Below are 23,433 nucleotides of genomic sequence, written 5' to 3'. Positions count from 1 at the left end.
AGCAGCAATAATCGTGTTCTGCTGCCCAGAAAGGCTCCCCACCAACAGAATACAATAGAGTCATCAGAGACATTCCCCCACCAACACTGACTGTTGAAGGAGAAATCAAGTGATTTTCTTTTCTCCACAGAATTGAATGCTGGAAGGTTTGAAAGAGGCAAGTAAAGCAGCTCTTCTATTGCAGAGAACATACATTTCCCTTTTTTTTTTTTTTTATATCTTAAGTGAAGTCTCATAGACCTTCCAATGTTTTTATACGTAAAGATCAAGAACAGTTGCATTAAAATTCAGAGGGGGGGAGAAATGTACATCACTGGCATCTCATTATGGAAAACATTTCCAATCCCTTCTCCCTTTACACTCTCCACTGTTACCAAGATAGAAGTAAAAGAGAGCTGCTTAGTAGGACATCAAGAAGCCTGACCAAGGTTGGAACCCCCTTTATACTCCCTCCAAAACATGTTTGAGTTTTAAGAGTTTATTGCAAGACACCTCTTTTTTGGTAATCTTGCATCTGGCCTAATACATACAGTAGAACTCAGCAGTTTTCTCAACTCCCCCACACTCATGCACACAGAAAAGAAAACAAAAAATGTTTTTAATGGATTTATTTCTGTACAGAACATGTGCCAGCAGGTTTAGATGATGCCAATCTGTAACAGAAGAGAAGAAAACGTATAAGAACACTGAACATGCATCATAACTTTTTTGCACTACCAACAGACATCCATCTGAATAGTACAACACAGAAAATAAAGTACAAAAGTAATATCCAGTATAGTATAGCAACTAATCCACAACAGCCATTTGTGCTGTAAGATGAATGTGGTCTATATATAAAACACTGTAAAGTACAAATAAACCACGAACATCCAGAACTACCGAATTTAATACATTTCATGGTGAGCATTTTCACAACGCAGCTTTTTCTTTGGACAGAGATACAGCAAATAAACCCATAGAACAGCGTTTTATTAAGGTATTTGCTGGTGGGGTGTTTTTTTTGCTACTGATGTAGAAGCCAATTGTGGTAGGATATGCAATACTGAAACTTTAAATTAAAATCGTATAATCTGTCCCACTTCAACTATAGAAGTGACCACGGCAGCAACTATTCAAAAACAGACCCCACGTTATGCTGGCAATAAACTGAATGAACACAATTGTCTAAATGTATACCTGTGAAATACAACCTTGCTCTAAACCAACAAATGTACTTTATGATAAACCCGGGTTATAATACTGCTAGAATCTTTATTTGGACAAATGTTGTGCCCATGGCCAAAATAACCAGAAGGCATTTTAAATGGTGTATAATCAACCTTGCTGTGCATCAGTGGTTCCTTTGAACACATCAATGTATTCAGACAGAAAAAGTTTCCATCATTTGCACAGTGAATTTTATCACGTATCTGCAGGGGGACTTTTGCTCTTCACAAAGGAAGAGTGTTGACGCTTCATCCGCACACTGCTGTTTACATGCACTGGATTCAAAAAGATCCACATCCAATACATTACACGGATATTAGGAAAGTAGACAAGCCTTGAACTTTACCTTGTTAGCAACATCTAGAGCATCATAATCGGGAGCAAGACGTACATATGCCTTCTTCTCACCATCTGGCCTGCAACACAAAACAGAATTTCACATTACATATCTTTTTACATTATAGAGAACCTTTACACCTTTCACCAGCATGCATCAGTGGTTCCTTTGAACACATCAGTGACTTCAGCCAGAATTCAATTTCCATCATGTGCATTTCAAAACTCACGTGCCTCTGCCCTCACTGGAAAACTTTGCCACTTACCTAATGAGGGTGTTCACTTTGGCTACATCTATGTCATACAGCTTCTTCACGGCTTGTTTAATCTGGTGCTTGTTTGCTTTGACATCAACAATGAAAACCAGAGTGTTATTGTCCTCAATCTTCTTCATAGCAGATTCGGTTGTCAGAGGGAACTTAATTATGGCATAATGGTCAAGCCTAAGATAAGGAGAAACATGTTAGAAATATCCACTGCAACAGTTTACGCAACTTCAACAGTCACTGGAGAATGGAAAAATCCTATAGTCACAATTTCTTATCCTTTAAAAAGACTTGCCAGATCAACCATTGTAACAAAAATATTTTAAGTGCATTTAAATTTTGTATAGACATGCCCAGAGACTGCTGCTAGGCACTGACAGCTTGGATGTCAGCAGCTCCAGCAAACTCCAAGCTGCCACTAAAGTGACACTATAGTATTCCCCTTCGTTCCTCCTGTAGCAGATATATAAAAGGTTCTGTTGGGGAACATGGGGTGGAGGAGTTGGACCAGCACAGACAGTAGACTTTTAAAATGTATGGAAAGGAAAACCACTGCAAGCAGGTGTTTTTTTTATTTTTAACTGCATAAAAAAAAAAAAAAAAAACACACACCACAGACACACACAATATATGAGAGTAAGAAAATCAAAGATCAGCTACGCATTGCTAGACTTCACAAGAAATCACAGCAATTGCTTGGCTGCTTTACTTTTGTCAGAATTGTTAACTTTGGTTATGTACCAGCAGCAAAAAAAAAAAAAAAAAAAAGGCTACAGATACAGGTTTTGAAGGATGCGGACATAAATGTGAGCAAGTTAGGATCCTTCTGCCACAAAATCCCTGGAAAGATATGACAAGGGTAAGCAAGAGACTAGCTGAAACAGATATTCACCGATACATTACATGCAATTCAACCAAAACATTTCTACAAAGGGGTTATTGACTAAGGCTCCACTCACACCACTGCAGTTTGCTTTTTGTCCGTTTTTCAGTGCTTTTCGTAGTTTGTTTTGCATTTTTCTACACGCGTTTTGTTAATTTTGTGGATTTTTTTGGGTGGGCAGAAAAAAACAAAACAAAACACGAATCGTGGCAAAAACGCACTACCATGCATTTCAGCAGATTCTCCATTGAACTCTATTGTAGCATAAATGCTGCTTTTTGCCTTTAAAAAAAGTTCCTGACACTTTCCAAAAATACAGCAGCTAAAAAAGCATAGATGTGAACATGTTCCATAGAAAACCATATTAAATGGACTGCAGTGCATTTCTGCAAAAAGCACTAAAAACACATTGGTGTGAACAGAGCCTAAACTGGAGTGTGCAAAATCTGGTGCAGCTCTGCATAGAAACAAATCAGCTGCCAGGTATTATTGCCAAAGCTTAACTGAACAAGCTGAAGCTAGAAGCCTATTGGCTACCATGCACTGCTGTACCAGATTCTGAGTGCACCAGTTTTAGTAAATCCCTAGTGTCTCCCTCTTGAGACTTTCCTGTAAGTCATCTACACCTATATGCCTGACCCCACTGCTGCATATAACCCAGAGAGCATTTCTACCAACACTTGTGGTGTGTCTTAGAAATGAAGTTGCCCTTTGATAGAAAAAAAAAATCAATTTCAGTTTAAAATTCCTGGAAGATAAATACTATACAGGGTTCCTGAATTATACACAATGATATGGGAACCTGGTCGCTCCCAGTTACCTTTTCTAAATGTGCAATACAAAAGGGGGGTGAATTACTAACACTGGCACATTCAGAATCTGGTGCAGCTGTGTATTGTATCCAATCAGCTTCTAACTTCAGCTTGTTCAATTAAACTTTGACAATAAACCCTGGAAGCCGATTGGTTTCTATGCAGAGCTGCACCAGATTTATCACTCTCCAGTTTTAGTAAATAACCCCCATAGTGTCAAGAAGAGAAACCTTTAATGTTCTGAACATGATAAAAAAAAGTTAATATATTTTGACAATGGCACCAAATTCTGGAAGCTCTGGGTACATCAGTAAGAAAAAAGTGCAATCATGAAATCTCAGTCTTTGATCGCTTTGAAAAACATCATCTGTACCACAGAACCTCATAGCAGGTAGAAGGTAGGGTCCCTTTAGTATGAGGAGTATGACAACTGTAATGCCTAATCACCAAAGATTCCAAATCTGTCCTCAATGCAAAGAGGTAAAAGATGTTTTAGTATGCGTTAACAGTACATAAATATGAGGCTTCTCGGCAGGTGGGCCTTAATGCCGAGAGGCCACATGCGTACCAGAATGTAAACACAGCTGTGCTGAGAGAGCGCTTCCGACACAGTTAACGGCATCAAACAGAAAGTTCCCAATCTCTACTTGCGATCGGGAGTTTTACGATCATGTGATCGCTGTGACAGCCAATGATGGAGGCCACATAATCGGAAACCCCACCCTGCCTCGCAGCATAAAAAAAAACCCTCAAAGGGTCTAGAGGTGCCAGCGTTAAGGGGTTAAATTTCCACACAAAGTAACTGCCATATCAATTAAAGCACATCTAAAGCCAAAACAATTTGTTTCCTATTTTTGACATTATAGTTTTGCCATCTGTGCCTCATTAGGGACATTTATTTCACATCCTGTCCCACTGACAAGTAGTAAGAAGAAATCCCTTCTAAGAGAGGGAAACCCAATTCTAGACAATGGTCACCAAAATAGGTGTCCCAATAGGAATATTGCCCTTCTATCCTGTTCTGGTGACAACTCAACTTTGAGATAATGAATCTTCCCACCATAAAAATATAACAAAAGGGTTCCAACCCCTTACCCTCAATCGAAAACTTAAAAAAAAATAAAAATCTTTGGATACCCTTTAAACTGTTTGGACTTTGGCAAAGAACGCAAAGGCAAAACCATTAAAAGTAAGCATACTTGTTCCTAGTGGGGGCACTTTTCCTTGGGTATTTGGGTTGCCTCCTGAGCCTCAAGGTTTTGGGTCTCCGGAATGTAGGAGAGGTTCGGATCTTCTTCTTCTTGTGACTGTGTACTCCTTTTAGCACAGCCTTTTTGGCCTTCAGAGCCTTAGACTTTGCTTCCGTCTTGGCAGGGACAGCTAAGAAAAGAATACAATGTGACACATTAATAAAATTACAACCTAGTATCCACCCATACAGTCCTCAAGCACTCAATTCATTATTCTACACCTTTTGTTACAAATGGATAGAGTTGGAAATGGTTAAACCTTTATGGCTGTTTAAAGCGGAGTTCCATTCATTCCATAAATCAACTGTTACAAGCAAACAAAATCTTTCAAACAAATGAATTTCACTTGAAATGCTATGCATCTATGGCCAGCTTTACACAGGTGCTTTCAGGGCCCATTAACACTTGCTGGTACACAAACCGCAGCAGTTTGTTTGGGGGCCACAGTCTATTTTGGACTGCAGAGCCATGTGGCAGGGGACCGCCATGCACGTTTTATTGCATCACACAGCTCCCTTTTCTTGGTCTGAACTTCATTTGAAGAGCACAGAGTGACACTTGAATATCAGTGCACAGCAGGGGCGGACTGACCATTTTGAGACTCGGGCGCTGCCCAAGGGCCCGGGGTCAGTAGGGGGCCCCATGAGATGCCCCTGGTACCTTTTCATAGGCTTTTTTGAGTTTGGGCAAGGACACAGGGGCCCCATGATCCCCTATTGCCCAGGGGCCCCATGAGTTGTCAGTCCGCCCCTGGTGCACAGCAGCATGGCAACATTCAGGGCCGTCCAGAGCAGCATACACATGTTGGATAATATTGCACAGCTCTGGAACACAGAGAAACTCAGTGTTCTGGTGTGAACATGACACATCAAAAATGACTGTTTTCTATGCATCATCACAGTTATCTGCATTCATCTATGAAGAAAAACGCAGGTACCTGCACAGTGTGAATGGGCCCTAAAGCCCAAGTTTAGGTAAAACTAAAAGTGGAACTTCACCCAAAAGGGGAAGTTCTACTCTTCCTCCACCTTCACACTTGGAACTATATTTTCTTTTTTTTTGGAGGAAATGGGTATCTAGTATTGACAGGTACCCATTCCTCCACTTCTGGTCAAATCCTAGATTGTAAGCTCCAAGGAGCAGGGCCGTCTAATCCCTCTTGTACTGAACTGTATTGTCTCCCACTATAATGTAAAGTGCTGAGCAAACCGTTGGCGCTATATAAATCCTGTATAATAATAATAGTCACTTTTACAATCTGTGCAGAATTTTGATCCTCCCCAGCGGCTTTCCGAGGTATGTCACAGGTAAGACTGCAAGACCATTCAGGTAGCACAACGGCAACCTTCTGTAAAGCCGCAAGCAGTCACAGCTGTACAATTAGTATCCTGGTGTCAAGGACCGAGCCCAGTGAAGAAAACACTGGGTGAGGAGAGTGCTGGATCCTGGGACGGGCGAGTGTCCTATTATTAAAAGCCAGCAGCTGCAGTTTTTCTAACTGCTGAACTTTTAATTTTTCAACACATGACTGAGAAACTGCTTAAAGTGGAACAGCACCCTAAAGGGTATGAGTACCTAGTTTTGACAGGTACCCACTTCCATTTGCTGTCAGATCACCCCAGCATTCAACCAGAAGATCTCCTCCTCACAACCTTCTAAGACACATCATAGGTCGCAGAAAATCGCGGGACCATTCACAAAGTGCAGTGTGGCTCACATATTTGCAATGGGCAGCTGGCTCTGAAGCCACAAGGAACACATGCTGGTGCCTGGACCTGAAAAAGTGGCTTGGGTGGGGATGGCACTGGATTCCTGGACAGGTAAGTGCCCTTTTGTTAAAAGTTGTAAGCTACAGTATTTGTAGCTTTTTTTTTTTTTTTTTTTTTTTTTTTAAAGGGCGCAAAGGCCATTACATACCTTTAATTTAAAGTGTCGCCTGTCATAGTTGAAAGCCTTTCTCACTGAATATAATTAACATTCCTCATGAGGATTTATATATTTTTTTTTAATGTGTTGCTTAACCTCCCTGGCGGTATGATTATTTCAGATTTTTGGTGCTGAAAGCGGTACCATTTTTTTGCATGGAAATATGTATTTTTTTTATTGTAGGCTGTAATTTTTAGGAATAACTCACTGAAATCTGTCCGAACAATAGTCTAGTAAACATTCCGGATATGATAAAACTTGAAACACGAAATCATGAATTATAATTTAATAATCAAAAAATAATACTATAATAATAAATTTAATTAAATATAATCAAACCAAAAACACTGAAATTTGAAATATAGCGCCAAGTTCGCGCATCACTGAGCAAAGTCACAGAATCGTTTTCAGTGTCTGATGACGAATTTCCCCCACAAATCATTATCACTCAATTCTGCAAGTGGTTCTAATTTACTATCGCTGTTCTCTAGCTGGTCTAAAACCGCTTTTGACCTAAAGGGACGCTTTTTGGACGCCATGGACGTTTCTCATTTTCCAGGCAGAAAGAACAGACAAAATGCAGGCAGGGGACAGGACAAAGCACTAGGGACAAAATGTATGCAAAATGTTTTGAAACAGCAATGTTTTGCTATGTAATAATAATTTTTTAAAAAATGACTTTTAAAAATTTCAAATTTGCCACCGTTTCCGGCGCCCGTACGTCCCGACGTCACAGGGACCGGAACACAGATTCAGCCGGGGACACATTGCGGGAGCGAAGGACAAGGTAAGTGCTGCAGGGACTCCCTATGCAACGCCGCATGGTATTCCCGAGTGTAGCTCGGGGTTACCGCTTTTGGTACTGAAACTTTACCCCGAGCTACACTCGGGAATACCGCCAGGGAGGTTAAACTTAGGCTTTAACCCAGTGGTCCCAAACTGTGGCCCTTTTCTTGCCCTTAGCTGGCCCTTGGGGCACTATTCTACCAACTGACACCACTGGTGGAGCACCATTTCCCCTATTGACACCATCAAGGGGACCCCAGGTAAATGATAACAATGGGGCACTATACTTCCCATTAAAACCAATGATGGGGCGCTAATGCTGGGTCATTTTCTACTCCCACTAGCCAGTCTGGCCCCCTAAATCCTAAGGACAGCAAACTGGCCCTCTGCTGGAAAAGTTTGGAGTCCCCTGCTTTAACCAGTTCCCACCCAGCCTATAGTCAAATGACAGTTGAAGGGACATTCATCATTCTGGACAAACGTCATCCCAGAACAGGCCATGCTGTGGTCAGATCTATCACCTGCTATGTCCACTGGACACAGTGGTTGACCAATCGGTGTAGTGGCAGCTGTAGGTACCATGTGTTCGCTGTGACCAATCACAGCAGATCACATAACTGCACACAATGGATGGCTTTCATTCCGCCATCCATTGTGTTGATCTCTGACTGGTCACAGTGATCACATGGTACAGACAGGGCCAATCAGTCTATCTGTACCATGTGATTAGTTGCTGTCAATCACATCTACCCACAATAGTAATCACTGAATTTGTCAATTTCATGCAGTACAGATGGTTGCTTATAACAGTGAATAATGGTATAAGCAATGTGTAAAGGCCAAAAAAAATCCTGATCACTCCCCAAAGTAGTACAATGTGAAGTACAAATGAAAAAAGTTTTCACTCTTCAGATTTACAAAAAATTAGACAAATTACAACTTCAAAAATCTTGTCATGCCACTTTATATACCTTGGCCTGTCTACTTCCCAGAATGGGGTCTTTAGGGGGATCTGTACAGTCCTGACATCCAGGCCTGAAGAAATGAGTGTTTGTCCATCAGGGCTGGTCAGCTGTCATATACACCATGGTATGTACACGCTACTGTCAGACATATACACCATGGTATGTACACGCTACTGTCAGACATACACCATGGTATGTACACGCTACTGTCAGACATATACACCATGGTATGTACACGCTACTGTCAGACATATACACCATGGTATGTACACGCTACTGTCAGACATATACACCATGGTATGTACACGCTACTGTCAGACATATACACCATGGTATGTACACGCTACTGTCAGACATATACACCATGGTATGTACACGCTACTGTCAGACATATACACCATGGTATGTACACGCTACTGTCAGACATATACACCATGGTATGTACACGCTACTGTCAGACATATACACCATGGTATGTACACGCTACTGTCAGACATATACACCATGGTATGTACACGCTACTGTCAGACATATACACCATGGTATGTACACGCTACTGTCAGACATATACACCATGGTATGTACACGCTACTGTCAGACATATACACCATGGTATGTACACGCTACTGTCAGACATATACACCATGGTATGTACACGCTACTGTCAGACATATACACCATGGTATGTACACGCTACTGTCAGACATACACCATGGTATGTACACGCTACAATGTCCCACACACTAACACGAATTTGAGTTGTTTCCACCACAGAAACATAACCGTGTACATTTGACCTAGATTTATGAAGCTTCTGTTATAAAAAATCTGCAAAAAAAAATCAAAATATTCTTTTTTTCATTTATTTAGCAAACAACGATAAAGCATGTGATATGGGTGCAGTGCTGCATGAATGAGTAGTTCTGAGTGTGAGAGCTGAACATTGGCCTGGCCACGAAGGGGGTGCAGAGTGCCCGGTATGAATCCAACATGCCAGAAACACAGGACTGCCAGGAATCCGCACATCTATCAAGAACACCTTCTGAAAGGCATTGCCCAGACCATCTCATCTCCCGGATGGAGGACACAGCTCTGCACGGACCATCTACACAGCACCGATCCCTCCCCAGTCCTAGGAGCAGACACGACTAGTAGTATAGAAGACCAGGCGAGGACCGGCCTCAGCCGGACATGTGTCCCCAGTTGGTACAGCCCGGGCCCGGCACATCAGCACAGATAAGCTGGAATCACGATTATCATACTTTGATCGCTTATAGAACATCCCGCGTACCGGGCCGGCCTGTACCATCACAGGGCAGAAGGGCTCCCAGCAGGCCTCACACCTCCCTCCTCATACACCGCACACGCGGCGGACCATCCATGCACGCGCTCACCCCGCACACATAACACACCCCGCGCCGCTCTCAGTTTAGCGAGAGAGAGACGGCCTTTCCGAACTGTATGCGGCCCTCCCCCCGGAGAAAGCTTCCAACTTCTCTCCACAGCCCTCACCTTCCTTCTTCGCCTTCGGTGCCATCTTGGGGAAAAGGAAGAGCGAAGGGTTTCCCAAGCAATATCAGCACGGGCGCCAGTCGCATACATGTCGCGAGAACACACGTTGTCTCCGCAAAGCATCTCGGGACTTGTAGTCTGCGCGCTGATGTGACTTCACGTTACAGTTTCCGGGGTAAGAAGAGGGCGGGATTGTAGGATAGGCGGAGAAAGGTGAGCTGAGGTTGTGTGGCCGGAAATGAAAATAACACCAAGCAGTGTAATAATGGAGTGCGCAGTACGCTGCAGAGGAGACCAGTGTGATTTCAGTTGAAGTTCTTTTCCAACATTGTCACTCACTATACTGGGCCAAGCAATGCAATACAATCAGTCAAGTACCAATCTCCTGGCAACCGCCAAACCCACACACATCCATCGGATTGCCAGAAAGAGAAGCGTGATTGGTCACTCCAGACAACACATCTCCACTGCTCTAGAGTCCAGTGGCAGCGTGCTTTACACCACTGCATCTGATGCTTTGCATTGCACTTGGTGATGTAAGGCTTGGATGCAGCTGCTCGGCCATGGAAACCCATTCCATGAAGCTCTCTACACACTGTTGTGCTAATCTGAAGGCCACATGAAGTTTGGAGGTCTTTAGCTATTGACTGCAGACAGTTGGTGACTTCTGCGCACTGTGCGCTTCAGCATGCGCTGACCCCGCTCTCATTTTACATGGCTAACCACTTCGTGGCTGAGTTGCTGTTGTTCCCAACTGCTTCCACTTTGTTATAATACCACTAACAGTTGACCGTGGAATATTTAGTAGCCAGGAAATGTCACGGATGGACTTATTGCACAGATGACAACCTATCACGGCACCACGCTTGAATTCACTGAGCTCCTGAGAGTGACCCATTCTTTCACCAATGTTTGTAGAAGCAGTCTGCATGCCTAGGTGCTTGATTGTATACACCTGTGGTCATGGAGGTGATTGGAACACTTGAATCATATGATTTGGAGGGGTGTCCCAAACGTTTTGGCAATATAGTGTATGTGACACCCAGAAATAAAGCCTACTTCCTGGACACTGTATATAATGTGTTGCATGAAGGGGTTAAAGTAGATCTGGGCTTTGTACAGCGCAAACCAACAGGTTCACTTTAGCTTCTATATCAAAAGTGCAGCACTAAAAACACAAATAAAACCAGTGTAATTGACATAAGCAGCAATATAAAGTGACAAGTGATGTATAAGGCGCTGATATATAGCGCAACAGAGTGACAGTAGTGCGTCGTCCTATATTGGACGAATATAAGTGACATAAACGTATAACAGTCCATAAATATAACTTTTCCTTAAAAGTGCTTATATCATCCTGTGTGTGGGAATAATGGTCGCTTCTCGCTGGAATTGCATAAATATGGTGCTCGTGACTTCTTGTGGATATGGTAAAAGAGGGGTGCTGGCACTCACCGGACGCACAACCAAATTGTGCATATAAATGATATTCAGAAGGGCATTGGTGGTCATCTAGGAACCGACGGGGATAAGGCACTTCTCAGGTACTCGTTACACCCTGGATACAGACTCCAGACCTCTCAGTAAGGACCCTCTCCACAAACTAGGACAGCTCCTTGGTATTAGCTACATGCAGCTTCACAGCAAATCAGCAACTCTGGATATCCACCTTAAAGCAGCTCCAGGAATAAGCCACCAAAAAAGGCTAATATGGTGTAGTATTTTATTAAGCTAATAGCATAGCAGCTTAAATGATTATTGCAGCTGTAGTAAATAGTTCAGTCCATTATATATATATATATATGCAAAGTTGTAAAATAAACGGCAATGCCATGAGTAAAGCAGAAATTCCAATGTAAAAATTCCAGTTTGTAAGAACAAAAATGTCTGCCAGCCTTGCATGTGGACCTGGCAGCGTGTGCTGTCAGCGCAGGCAAGCTCCTCTCTGACGCGTTTTGTGCACCAGCACGTTGTCAAAGGGATCCCTTTGGTTGTGCGTCCCGAGTGCAAGCACACCTCTTTTACCATATCCACAAGAAGTCACGAGCACCATATTTATGCAATTCCAGCGAGAAGCAACCATTATTCCCACACACAGGATGATATAAGCACTTTTAAGGAAAAGTTATATTTATGGACTGTTATGCGTTTATGATGTGCGTTTATGTCAGTTATATTCGTCCAATATAGGAAAACACACTACTGTCACTCTGTTGCGCTATATATCAGCGCCTTACATATCACTTGTCACTTTATATTGCTACTTATGTCAATTACACTGGTTTTATTTGTGTTTTTAGCGCTGCAATTTTGATATAGATGCTTTTAAGGATTTAGAGGTTTTTTCCTTTTGCAAGCTGCTTCTACTTATTTAATTCATCTAAATTAGCGCTCGCTTGTTTATTATTTTAGGTTCACTTTAGCTGCCATCTTAGCCTCTGTTTGATCTGGAGTGGACAGGTTGTTGAATGTGTTATCAGTTATGACATCATCCAGTTGCTTTGAGAGCACAAGCAACTGAAACAGTTATCATTCATAGCATTTCTTCAAAGTAAATGTTTAGAGAACCAGTTACCCACTTGCCCTCCAGAGGATTTACCCCCCTTCCTGACCAAGCCATTTTTTGCGATATGACACTGCATGACTGTAACTTACAATTGCGCGGTCATGCAACGCTGTACATAAATATAATTTATGTCCTTTTTTTTTTGTATCGCTGTGCTGTGCAGAGAGATACAAAACAGCATGTCCATGCTGACAGCAGAGAGACCTCTGTTGCTTACACACAGGTCTCTCCCCTGTTAGTTTTCCCCGACAATCGCCGGCAGGTAATCACCGGCCGGGACCTGGTAATTGACATCCCTAACAGCCAATGGCGCCGTAGGTAGGTGGCGCGCATGCCACCTACCCAGAAATGTAAATCACGTATATACATCTACATATTCTGCACCATGTAGCAGTATTTTTGCTATAGGGCAGCGGGCAAGCCATTAAATCAATGGATTTAGTTCCACTTTAAAGTGGAACTACACTGTATCTGAGCACCACAAAGCAAAAACACTATTTAATTCATTTTAATACCCCTAACATTTCTGGCTGTGGCCATCTTGAGTAAGGGCAGATGATTCATGTAGCACTTACTTCCTGGAATCCATCTGCCCTTAGTTCATGCATACAGGCAGGAGAGTGTGCTTAACTGAGGAAACCCCTCCTCCCATCTTGAAGACTCTTGGCATGTATGCCATAATTTGCCTAGGCCTGGAAAAAAGGAAGTAACTACTCTTATCACCCATCCATAAACTGCCAGTGAAATCAATTCAATATGTGATAGCTGCCCCTTTAAAATTGTATAAACACACAAAATGTAAACCATACAAAAGAAAAGTCCAGTGCTTCACATAAACCAAACACGTTATATACCATTAATCAAAATGACTGATCAATATAAATAATATTGCCATAAAAAGTCCCACACCATATAGTGTGCAAACAAATCTTCTGGTGCTTAATAAATTTATTCATGCAAATCCACTTAGTGCTCCACCACCGAGTGCCAATATTACTGCACTCACCAACCATCCACGCCCCCTTAATTAAAAGAAGGTCATATGCTCTTGTTTCTCCAGGGCGTTATATCTCAGTGGGTTCCCTCTCTATTGTCTCCCCATGTTAATCCAATGTATCCACATTCCTCAACACCAAATCATCAAAAGCCAAGAGAGATAGATCTCATAGTGTAGTTTTTATTAAGATTACACAGTAAAAAAAACAGGGTTGCACTCACATTTGCCGGTGCCCAGTACCTTGGCATTAATACAGTCAGCTAGGCTTTGCCACCGCCGCTCCTTTCCCTGGAGCCAGCGTCAAATCAATACACCTGGAAATAGCAGACGTGTCACCCTACCTCTGCGTTTTTTGTCTATTGGCGTCCTCAGGAAGCTTCCTTCCTTCCTGGATGGATAGGTAAAGGGATAGTTCACCTTTACCAAAAAGATGCCTATGCAGATAAAGGGCATCGGTAGATAAAAACAAACTGTGCAGCTCTGACTAAAGTTGAATAATGCCCTTGCTTTAGGTGTAGGCCATTTACATGCCTCCTGAAGCTTGGCTAGAAAACTCCCAAGGCCTTACGATGACATCAGAAGTAAAATGCAGGACTGAGCACTGTCTGTTGATACAATGATGTTAATAGGACAACACTGGATCTGGTGGCTGCTTGTTTCACCAGGGTGTTATATCTCAGTGGGTTCCTTCTCTACTGTCTCCCCATGTTAATCCAATGTATCCACATTCCTCAACGCTGAATCATCAAAAGTCAAGAGAGATAGATCATCAGAAGTAAGATGGTGGTGCAGGACTGAGCACTGTCTGTTGACACAATGATGTCAACAGGACAACACTGGATCTGGTGCCTGCTTGTTTCACCAGGGTATTATATCTCAGTGGGTTCCTTCTCTACTGTCTCCCCATGTTAATCCAATGTATCCACATTCATCAACGCCGAATCATCAAAAGCCAAGAGAGATCATCAGAAGTAAGATGTGAAGGACTGAGCACTGTCTGTTAACACAATGATGTCAACAGGAGTGAGTGTCCGAATTGTGCTGACATCGGCACCTGGTAAGCGGGGGTATATTAAAAAAATGGGGGGCTGAGGCTTAAAGTCCTCTTTAAAAGTCGGGATTTCTTCAGAGCCTGACCTGGCTCAGTGATGCCAGCCGACAGCAGGCTTTAGCCTGCTATTGGCTGAATCCGGGTCACAGTGGTGCAGAACAAAGTGCGCTTGTGATCCCCGAAGTATAGCTGAAAGAGCTTTGACTCTATTTCTCCTTTAATGAAAAGAACAAAGGACTAAACAGTCAAATACATATTTACATATTTATATCTGCATAATAAACACATGGGGGCACCACATTTATCACTTAATTGAAAAAAATCAAAAACTGCACTTAAAGGACCATCTTGATGAAGTTAAAATGGTCTAAAATGGGTCAGTGATCACAGGAGGATGACGCTCAGCTCAGAGCTTCTGCATCATGGGAGAGAAAGAGTATGTGAGGAGGTTTTAATTAGAATCACTCCTGTGATGGTGGAGGTGATCAGTAACAGTTGTGAGTCTCTTAGTGACATCCTAGCAACAAGGCAGGATGGGATGATGTCATCCAGGGGCGGACTGACCATTTGGAAACTCGGGCACTGCTCGGGGTCAGTAGGGGGCCCCATGAGATGCCCCTGGTACCTTTTTCATAGGCTTTTTTGAGTTTGGGCAAGGACACGGGCCCCATGATCCCCTATTGCCCGGGGGCCCCATGAGTTGTCAGTCCGCCCCTGATGTCATCTTTGGGAGTTTTTCAGTCATGCTTTAGGGGGTACATAAATGGCCTATACCTATAGCAAGGGCAATTATTTGGTCAATGCTGCATAGTTTGTTTTTATCTGCAGATACCCCTTACCTGTGTAGGCAATTTTAGGTAAAGGTGAAGTATGTCTTTAAGTTCTTGCACCTAATAAAGTAAGACCTGCAGAGCCTACAAAAGGGTAAGCGAATGCTCCCGCTAGATACAACCTAGAATGAAGACCAAATGTCCATGGAACAGAGTAGGAGCTTAGGAACAGATCTTTATAGTGCAATAACGGAGAGATGGTAGAGATAGGATTTAGTCTGGAAATGGCTATGTAAGTGTCTAATGACTGTCCAGAAATCCAGGAATCTAAAGAGGAGGGAGCCTGGAGTGACAATGAGCGTTCAACAGTGTAGATGGCTGTAGGTACAGTCATTCAAAAGGAATGAGAACAGCTATGACGCCTTCACATGCTGTATTCCGTAGATCATTTATTTTGGGCATTTCTGGGTGAATGAAGGTGATCTAATGGTGAATTAAAAGATGTTATTATTACAAGTACGTCTATAGCACCATCAATTTAACAGCGCTTTACACATATATTGTACATTCAGTCTCTGCCCTCAAGGAACTTACAATCTAAGGTCCCTAACTCACATTCATACATACATATACTGGGGCCTATTTATACAGGATGCAAATAACTTACCAGCATGTCTTTGGAGCGTGGGAGGAAACCAGAGTACCCAGAGGAAACCCACACAGGAAGAACAAGCAAACTCCAGCCAGGTACTGCCGTGGTCGGGATTCAAACCAACGACCCCAGTGCTGCCAGGTGGAAGTGCTAACCACTTAGCCACTGTGCTGCTCATGATATTATTATTATTATACAGTATTTATATAGCGCCAAATGGTTTGCTCAACGCTGTACAATAGCAAGGGGGACAGAACATGAGACAAAACAGTAACAGTACAATACACGAGGGGTTCGAGGGCCCTGCTCTTTCGAGCTCACAATCTAGGAGGGAGATAGGTAGTAAATACATCATTCACAGATTTAGCATGAAATGTAAAGAAAGGCCAGAAGCTGAAGAGAACTGAACATCCAAAGAAGGCTTGTTGAGTATTGGCTCCGTTTACGCCACCCCCCTCTGCCAATCCCTCCACTGGCTTCCGATTGCGCAACGGATCAAATTCAAAATCCTAACGCTGACGTACAAAGCTGTCCACCATACTGCCCCGAACTACATCACCGACCTAATATCCAAGTACCACCCAGCACGCACACTCCGCTCCACACATGACCTCCTTTTCTCTAGTTCCCTGGTCTCCTCCTCCCATGCCCGCCTCCAGGACTTCTCCAGGGTGTCACCCATCCTCTGGAACTCCCTGCCCCAACCCATCAGACTATCACCTACTCTCCTCTCCTTTAGGCGCACCCTGAAAACCCACCTCTTCAGGGAAGCCTACCCCACCTCCTGCTAACTTGCCGACCTCCTCCACTCTTCCTACCACTCCATCCCCCACAGCTTTCTCCTCCTGTGCCTCTATCCCCTCCCTCCTAGATTGTAAGCTCAAAAGAGCAGGGCCCTCGAACCCCTCGTGTTTTGCATTGTATTGTATTGTTCTGTCCCCCATTGTAATGTACAGCGCTGAGCGAACTATTGGCGCTTTATAAATACTGTATAATAATAATTGTATTTATATACACTGAGGAATAAAAAATGCTAACAGAAAGGTTGGCGAGAAGTATTTCAGGATGAGGAGTTATAAGGAGTGGTAACAAGAGAATAGGTAGTAAGGTGGGATTTGGAAGTTGTTACATCCCCAGGTAATTACTGTTCAGTATGTGCAGGATTAATAATGTAACTGTATTTTCAGAGAAGACAACATATAACATGTCAGTACAGGTATTCATAATACGGCGGTGTGAAGCTGCCAGGGCACATCTCCTGTGGCTCTAAGTTCTTTAAAATCAAGAGTCAGTAGATGTTAACTATATTTCATCTGCATTCAGTTCTTACATAGTGTGCATGGAATATCATAGCTGTAAATGAATATACACCAATCAGCCATACATTTATCACCACTAACAGGTTAAGTGAGTAACACTGATTATCTCTTTACAATAACATATTAAAGTCAGTGAGATATATTGGGCAGCAAGTAAACATGTTGTTCCTGAAGTTGATGTGTTGAAAGCAGAAACAATAGGCAGCACAGTTTGTTGTGTTTGGGGCTTCATATCTATAGACAGGTCAGGGTGCCCAATCCCCATGCTGACCCGTGTCCACAGCCAAAAGCACCTACAATGGGCACGTGAGCACCAGAACTGGACCACAGAGCAGTGGAAGAAGGTGGGAAACCTTGGGTCCTGCCATTTATGTGGATGTTTCTTTGACACATACCACCTACCTAAACGTTGTTGGTGACCAATACACCCATTAAGGGAAACTCTATTCCTTGATGCCACACTGCAAAAATGTTTCAAGAATGGTTTGAGGAACACAGCAACAAATTTGAAGTGTCGACTTGGCTTCGAAGTTCTCCAGAGCTCAATCCAATTGAGCGTCTGTGGGATGTGATGGAAAAACAAGTCCAATCCATGGAGGCCACATCTCGCAACTTTCAGGGCTGGACAGGCTCTGATACTGACAGCTTGGTGGCAGATACCACAGCATATGGCTTGGTAGTAGATACCTCAGCATACCTTCAGTGGTCTAGTGGAATCCATACCTGGATGGGTCAGGGCTGTTTTGGCAGCAAAAGATGGGTGGTTATAAAGATATGGCTGATCAGTGTATGTGTACATTGTGTAAAAGTATACATAGATTTGAGCTGTAGGTAAGTGTGTACACAGCAGGCAGTTCATTTCTTTTAGGACTGGCCTACCCCATGCACTAGGGTAGGTGTATGAGATGAGAATAACTAAAAGCTATATAAAATTCAACAAATTTGCAGACTTATATTTGTTTTTTTTATTTAATGTTGTCCTTGTCCACTTGAGTTAAACCACAGCCTTTGTGTAATCCCAAATTGTTCTTTTTGGTGACAAAAGAATGTTCCTAATCTACAGTTTGTTTAGGAAGGAGCAGTAGTCAGTAAATGTATAGATCGCAGTAAAGCAGAGAGGAGTTTGCTGGTATAATTTACACGCATAAACGTGTGAATATGCACAAACATTTTTCCAGTGGCTAAAATAAATTTATATTTTGGCTGTAGAATAAATTTACATTCATATGTTTCTAAAGGCCATACACCTGGAAGTGCACATAATTACACACCAAAACAAGCATTTCTTATGTTTGATTTTTCTGCCACTTGCCCATGTGCATTAGGGCTAAGACTGGCCATAGATGGATCTTAATTCATTCGGTTCGACAGGGACCAGCCATATTTTGATCCATCTATGGCCGTTTTGCTAAAGAGAAGTCAATTTCACAATCAACTTCTGTCAAACGGTGCTGTTGAAAAACGTTAATTTAATCTCCGCCTGCAGCCAATTGGCTACAGTACTGATTAGTGTATTCTGACAGTAGAGGAGTCTTGTTGTCAGAATAAAATAGCACTGTGGGGAGGATTCCTCCATCTACCTTGCTTGTATGGATGGGGGAATTGTTTGTTCTTTTTCAATTAGGCTGTTGGCTGATCAGAGAAAAAACAAACCATCTATGGCCAGCCTAAAGCCCCATACACACATGCCTAATGTCAGCTGAAATCAGCCAATCGATATCCGATCATCTCTCTCCGTGTCTAATCAGCTGGCAGCCCTGCAGTTGGTTACACACCATTGGTATTTACAGGAATGAGACACTCATGGGGCAGCCAGGCATGAGCAGAATTGCTAGCCTTTATGTAAAGCTAAAGGCAAAACTTTTTTTCATTTTGGATTGAGCAATGGAAGGTTATAACCCCTGTCAGATTATTTTTCATCATCTGTGTCCTATGTCAGAGATTTCCCTTCACATCCTATCTGATAGCTAAGCAGGAGGTGATAGGAGATTCTGACAAATTAAGGCAATCCCTTGGGGACTCCCAGGTCACCAGAACTAGTGTCCCCATTGGAAGATTTCCCCTCTACTAATTTTATGGAGACAACCCAAAATTTGGGATTTTCTTTACTTTCACTTTCAAGGACATTAGTAAACAGGACAAATAGAGAGGGTGAATCTCCTTAACGGGCATAGACAGCAATAAAAACTGACAAGGGTTCTAATCCCTCATCACTCTATCCATAACTAGAACAAAAATGTTGTCTTTAGTGAATTTTTCAGTAATTCATAATTGGTTGAATAGTCATGAATAATTCACTCAGGGCAAACGTGTGCATTTACATGTGTGAAGTGTATGGACAATGTTTAACACACTTGTTGCCATCCTCTGCCAGCAAGATGCTATGTTGGTAGGTGGATTTTATTGTGGTAATACACAGCATTTAAAAAAAAGAGCTTCCCCATAGGCTCAAGTGATAATGTGATAGTATGCACTGCATATTAGCGCATTATGACAGACTTACCTAAAAAAAAATGGATGCCTACAGCAGCATGCTGTCACCGCTGACTGAGATTCTATCTTTACCTGATGATCGATCCTGGATGATGTCACTCCTACACATTCCATCCATTGAGAGTGCAGTGTCCTAACACTATCCTGTCCACATATTGACAAAGCTGCATTCCAAGGGTGTCTCCATTGCATCTCATCCAGAATGGAGACACCCTAAGACAAAAGGTGTGTTACTTGTTGATCACAAGGTGAAAATAAAGGAAAAAAAGTCAAAAAAAAAAAAGCTAACACAGCCACTACATTTAAGGAATGGTAAGCTGCAATATATTACATTTTTTTAATTTAGATACACCTTATGGAGGATGGTTGTACCCACTGACCATCACACTAAGGGCTCATTCACACTATCTTTGGTTTCTGATGAGTGATCAGTGTTCAGATCGCTCTTTAGAGAACATTTGATAGATAGTGAGGAAGTGTTACTTTGCCTCCTTGCCGCCTTCTTGAACCCCTCACTAGCGTGCTGCAACTGTGTGGTTTACATGTGGTTATGGGGTGCTTGCAAAACTGCCTCTAACTTTAATGGGTCGCATTTGACAGGTATAATTCTTGCTGTGGCTGTGCAGCATAGCACTGCTGCTGTTCAAGGCTGTACCCTTCCTCAAGAGCGGAGGCACTCTAATACAGGAGGTGTGTTACCGGCAGGATCACCAGGTGAAAACAATGGGAAAAAAACAAAAGAAAAGAAAACTGATGCAGCCACCACATCTATTGATTGATAATATATTACAGTTTTGATTTTGAGTTAAATACTGCTTTAACTCAATATATTAAAAAGAAAGTGAGGAAAGAAGAAAAGGTGAGCAAAAAAAAAACAAGGGAAGAACATCCACTTGATGACCCGTGATGTACCAGTACACAGTAAATGGTTATACTGGATAGACACCTGCAGCCGCTGACATCATACCGGTATTGCCTTTTAGGGACGGCAGTTGCTTTCTTATAAAAGCAATCCTAGTGGCTAATCAGCCACTGGATTACTTTTACAAGCAGTGGGAGGCAACCAATCCCTCCTTCCTCCTGCTGCCTTTTGCAGCTCTCTCTGGCTCTCACGACGTCCCACCGGGAGACCCAAGAGACCAGCCAGCGGGTCTGCCGGCTGACCATAGAGGCAAACAGAGACCTGAATGGCTCTCATGGTCTCTATGGTATAGGAAACCAGAAGGGATGAGCATACGTAACTTCTGTTTTTCCTGAACAGTGTCATTTTTAAAAACAGAAAGTAAGCATATCAGATGCTTTTAGGGGCAAAGGAGACATCTGGGGTCTAATAGACCCCAGATCTCTCCATAAAGAGTGCTTGTAATTGCCTATTGCTATCACAGGGGATATTTATATTCCCTGTGATAACCATAAAAGCGATAATAAATAAATAATAACAATAAAATTGAAAGCGCCCCCATCCCCCCGTTCTCACACACAAAAGCAAACGCACACGTCAGTTCCGCATGCAAGCAAACAGCAATCTTCCCACACATGTGAGGTATTACTGCAAACATCAGATCAAGGGCAGTAACTCTAGCACTAGACTTCCTCTGTAAATCTAAAGTTGTTACTAGTAAAAACTATTAAAGCGTCACCTATGGATAGTAAAATGTACGTAGTTTGTTGCCGGTGTACGGGCGTGCACAATTGTAAAGCGTGACATGTTTGGTATCTATTTTCTCGTCATAACATTATGTTTTAAATTGGATACTAGTTTTAAATTGGGTATTATATTGTGCATCAAATTTTTTTCCAAAATTAAATGTCTTTGAAAAGCCACTGTACAAATACCACGTGACATAAAAAATTGCAAAACCCACCAATTTATTCTCTAGGGCCTCTGCCTAAAAAAATATAATGTTTGGGGGTTCTAAGTAATTTTCTAGCAAAATATACTGCCAAAAAGTATCAGAAAAGGCTTGCATACCTCTCAACTGTCCCTGATTTCGAGGGACTGTCCCTGATTTTGAGGGACTGTCCCTGATTTGGAACAAATTCCCTCTGTCCCTATTTCCTTCTCATTTGTCTCTTATTTTGGTCTGATCTAAAGAGTTGTAGAAAATGCACTCTATATCTTTCAAAATGTGTTTCGCAGTGCTAAACCTTTCATCCAGTTTCTAAATTGTTGCATTTGTAAACTTGAAAAGCCAGTATAAAGGAATAGTGTTTAACTAATATTTCTTTTATAATTCTCCTTTAAGGAGGCGTGGCCGGGAGGGTGTACCCTATGCCTACATACATTTGCTAATAGGTGTCCCTTGTTTCCATCTCAAAAGGTTGGAAGGTATGGACTTGGTCTACAAGTGGATATAAAGAAAACAAATCAGAAGCTTTATTATGTGTCTGATGGTCTGAACCTATTTACTAAGCCCTGCATGGTTGATCAGTGAAGGGGATTTAAAGTCAGAAGCCCCCTTTAACATTAAACATTAGCAGTCCTGGTTTGTATTGTCAGCACTGGTGCCCAGGCTGCCTCCATACAAGTCAGCGGGAGGCTGGATGTCCCAGGGAGAAGTAACAGGTCTGTGGAGGGATGGATGAGAAGGGGGAGGGCAGAGGAGTCTGGGCTGTTCTTCATCCTCACCTCCTCCATTCTCTCCTCCCAGCATGGAACTTCTCAGCAGCTTCTGCGGGGCTTCTTAGTCCTGCAAACCCCCCACCATAGAGCTCAGAGTCAGCACAGGGGAGGGATCCGGAATAAGAGCCAAGGGGTGAGGAATGAGCAGCAGCTGTGTGATCCCCTCCTCGGTGTGATCTGATCACTGGGATGATCCATCAGGATCCCTCCTCATCTCTACAGGGTACCAGGTAAGCCTGATCCCCCATCTGCCATCGTTAGTCCTCTGACCAGCCTGGCACTGCACATGGTGTCTGGAGCCCCCTGATCCTCCTCCTGTATGTACACATCACCGATAATAAGTTTCCTTGTATGCAATCATCATCATCCTGCCATATTACACATAACAGTCATGCACATTGTCAGGTCATTGCTCTGTTCTCCTGTATTAGATGTCAGTTGCTGTGCACACTGTCATGGATGTTGCTTGTGTTGCTCCAAGCTGTTGCCATGCCTGTGCACAGTGAGCGGTGATCTGGGTCTGCCTGTGTTAGATGAGCCTCAGATCTCCTGGAATTTCCTGCTCTCATATTACTGCCACCACTCCGTAGACTTCACCCCACTTCGGCTTTGTCCTGCATTGTTCTGGGATGATCTGGCGCTCACATTGGGATTTTACTGACATGTTTGCTGGGTGAGGTAAGGAAGGCTTGGAAAGTTTCCTCTGCAGAGGGTAGAATAAATAGGATCCCTGTGTATCTCTTCCCAATTCTAGGTGGAGACTTGACCTTGTCTTCCCTTAGTGGGTTAATAAAAAGAATGCTGCGCAAGTCCATGTGTTGCGGAACTAAACAGGACCGGCGCTCGGTGTCTTGGAGTTAAAGCAGCATTAAATCCAAAACCAAATACATATGTTTTGCAGCTTATCAATCCTCAGATGTGGTAGCTGCATTTGTTTTCTTATTTTTGGCTGTTTCCCCTTTGTTTTTACCTGGTGATCTGGCCAGTAATACATCTCATGTATTAGTGAGACACAAC

At 42.7% G+C, this 23,433-nt stretch overlaps 2 protein-coding genes and 3 non-coding genes across 7 annotated transcripts in view; 1 reads left to right on the top strand and 4 right to left on the bottom strand.

Moving 5' to 3' along the window:
• Positions 1-593: 593 nt before the first annotated feature.
• RPL23A (ribosomal protein L23a) lies at positions 594-10,101 on the bottom strand. Its single transcript, XM_089682986.1, has 5 exons — positions 9,946-10,101; positions 4,706-4,886; positions 1,812-1,988; positions 1,556-1,625; positions 594-653 (listed from the first exon to the last, which is right to left on the bottom strand). Exons 1-5 carry the CDS (start codon positions 9,968-9,970, stop codon positions 639-641), a joined length of 468 nt encoding a protein of 155 aa, XP_089539112.1. The 5' UTR covers positions 9,971-10,101; the 3' UTR covers positions 594-638.
• On the bottom strand, positions 1,329-1,393 carry LOC149457939 (small nucleolar RNA SNORD42). The gene has a single exon (XR_016313552.1). It is a non-coding gene; the product is annotated as a small nucleolar RNA SNORD42 (small nucleolar RNA).
• Positions 1,698-1,763, bottom strand: LOC149457938 (small nucleolar RNA SNORD42). The gene has a single exon (XR_016313553.1). It is a non-coding gene; the product is annotated as a small nucleolar RNA SNORD42 (small nucleolar RNA).
• LOC149457937 (small nucleolar RNA Z17) lies at positions 3,808-3,880 on the bottom strand. Its single transcript, XR_016313554.1, has one exon. It is a non-coding gene; the product is annotated as a small nucleolar RNA Z17 (small nucleolar RNA).
• A 12,317-nt stretch (positions 10,102-22,418) lies between the features above and the next one.
• Positions 22,419-23,433, top strand: part of RAB34 (RAB34, member RAS oncogene family) — a 50,258-nt gene continuing 49,243 nt past the window's right edge. Inside the window, exon 1 of one of the 3 annotated variants that reach the window (XM_089682979.1) lies at positions 22,419-22,646. The gene's annotated coding sequence lies outside the window, so the exon portion shown is untranslated. Of the gene's footprint in view, positions 22,647-22,973; positions 23,095-23,433 lie in introns of those variants that run through there. The other 2 variants (XM_089682982.1, XM_089682980.1) reach the window with 2 other exon arrangements.

Source organism: Staurois parvus, unplaced genomic scaffold (genome assembly GCF_062004578.1).
Source record: "Staurois parvus isolate SC_StPar_1 unplaced genomic scaffold, SC_StPar_1.0 ptg000299l, whole genome shotgun sequence".
Lineage (NCBI taxonomy): Eukaryota > Metazoa > Chordata > Amphibia > Anura > Ranidae > Staurois > Staurois parvus.
Note: the sequence above shows the minus strand (reverse complement) of the source record. Positions and strands in the feature narration are given on the sequence as shown.

Bases quoted from the DNA above. Each gene is read 5' to 3' on its own strand.
- RPL23A (XM_089682986.1), bottom strand. From the start codon at position 9,970: ATGGCACCGAAGGCGAAGAAGGAAG. The intron at 4,887-9,945 runs GTGAGGGCTGTG...TTCTTTTCTTAG, and splicing joins ACCGAAGGCGAAGAAGGAAG to CTGTCCCTGCCAAGACGGAA. The intron at 1,626-1,811 runs GTAAGTGGCAAA...TTTGTGTTGCAG, and splicing joins AAAGTGAACACCCTCATTAG to GCCAGATGGTGAGAAGAAGG.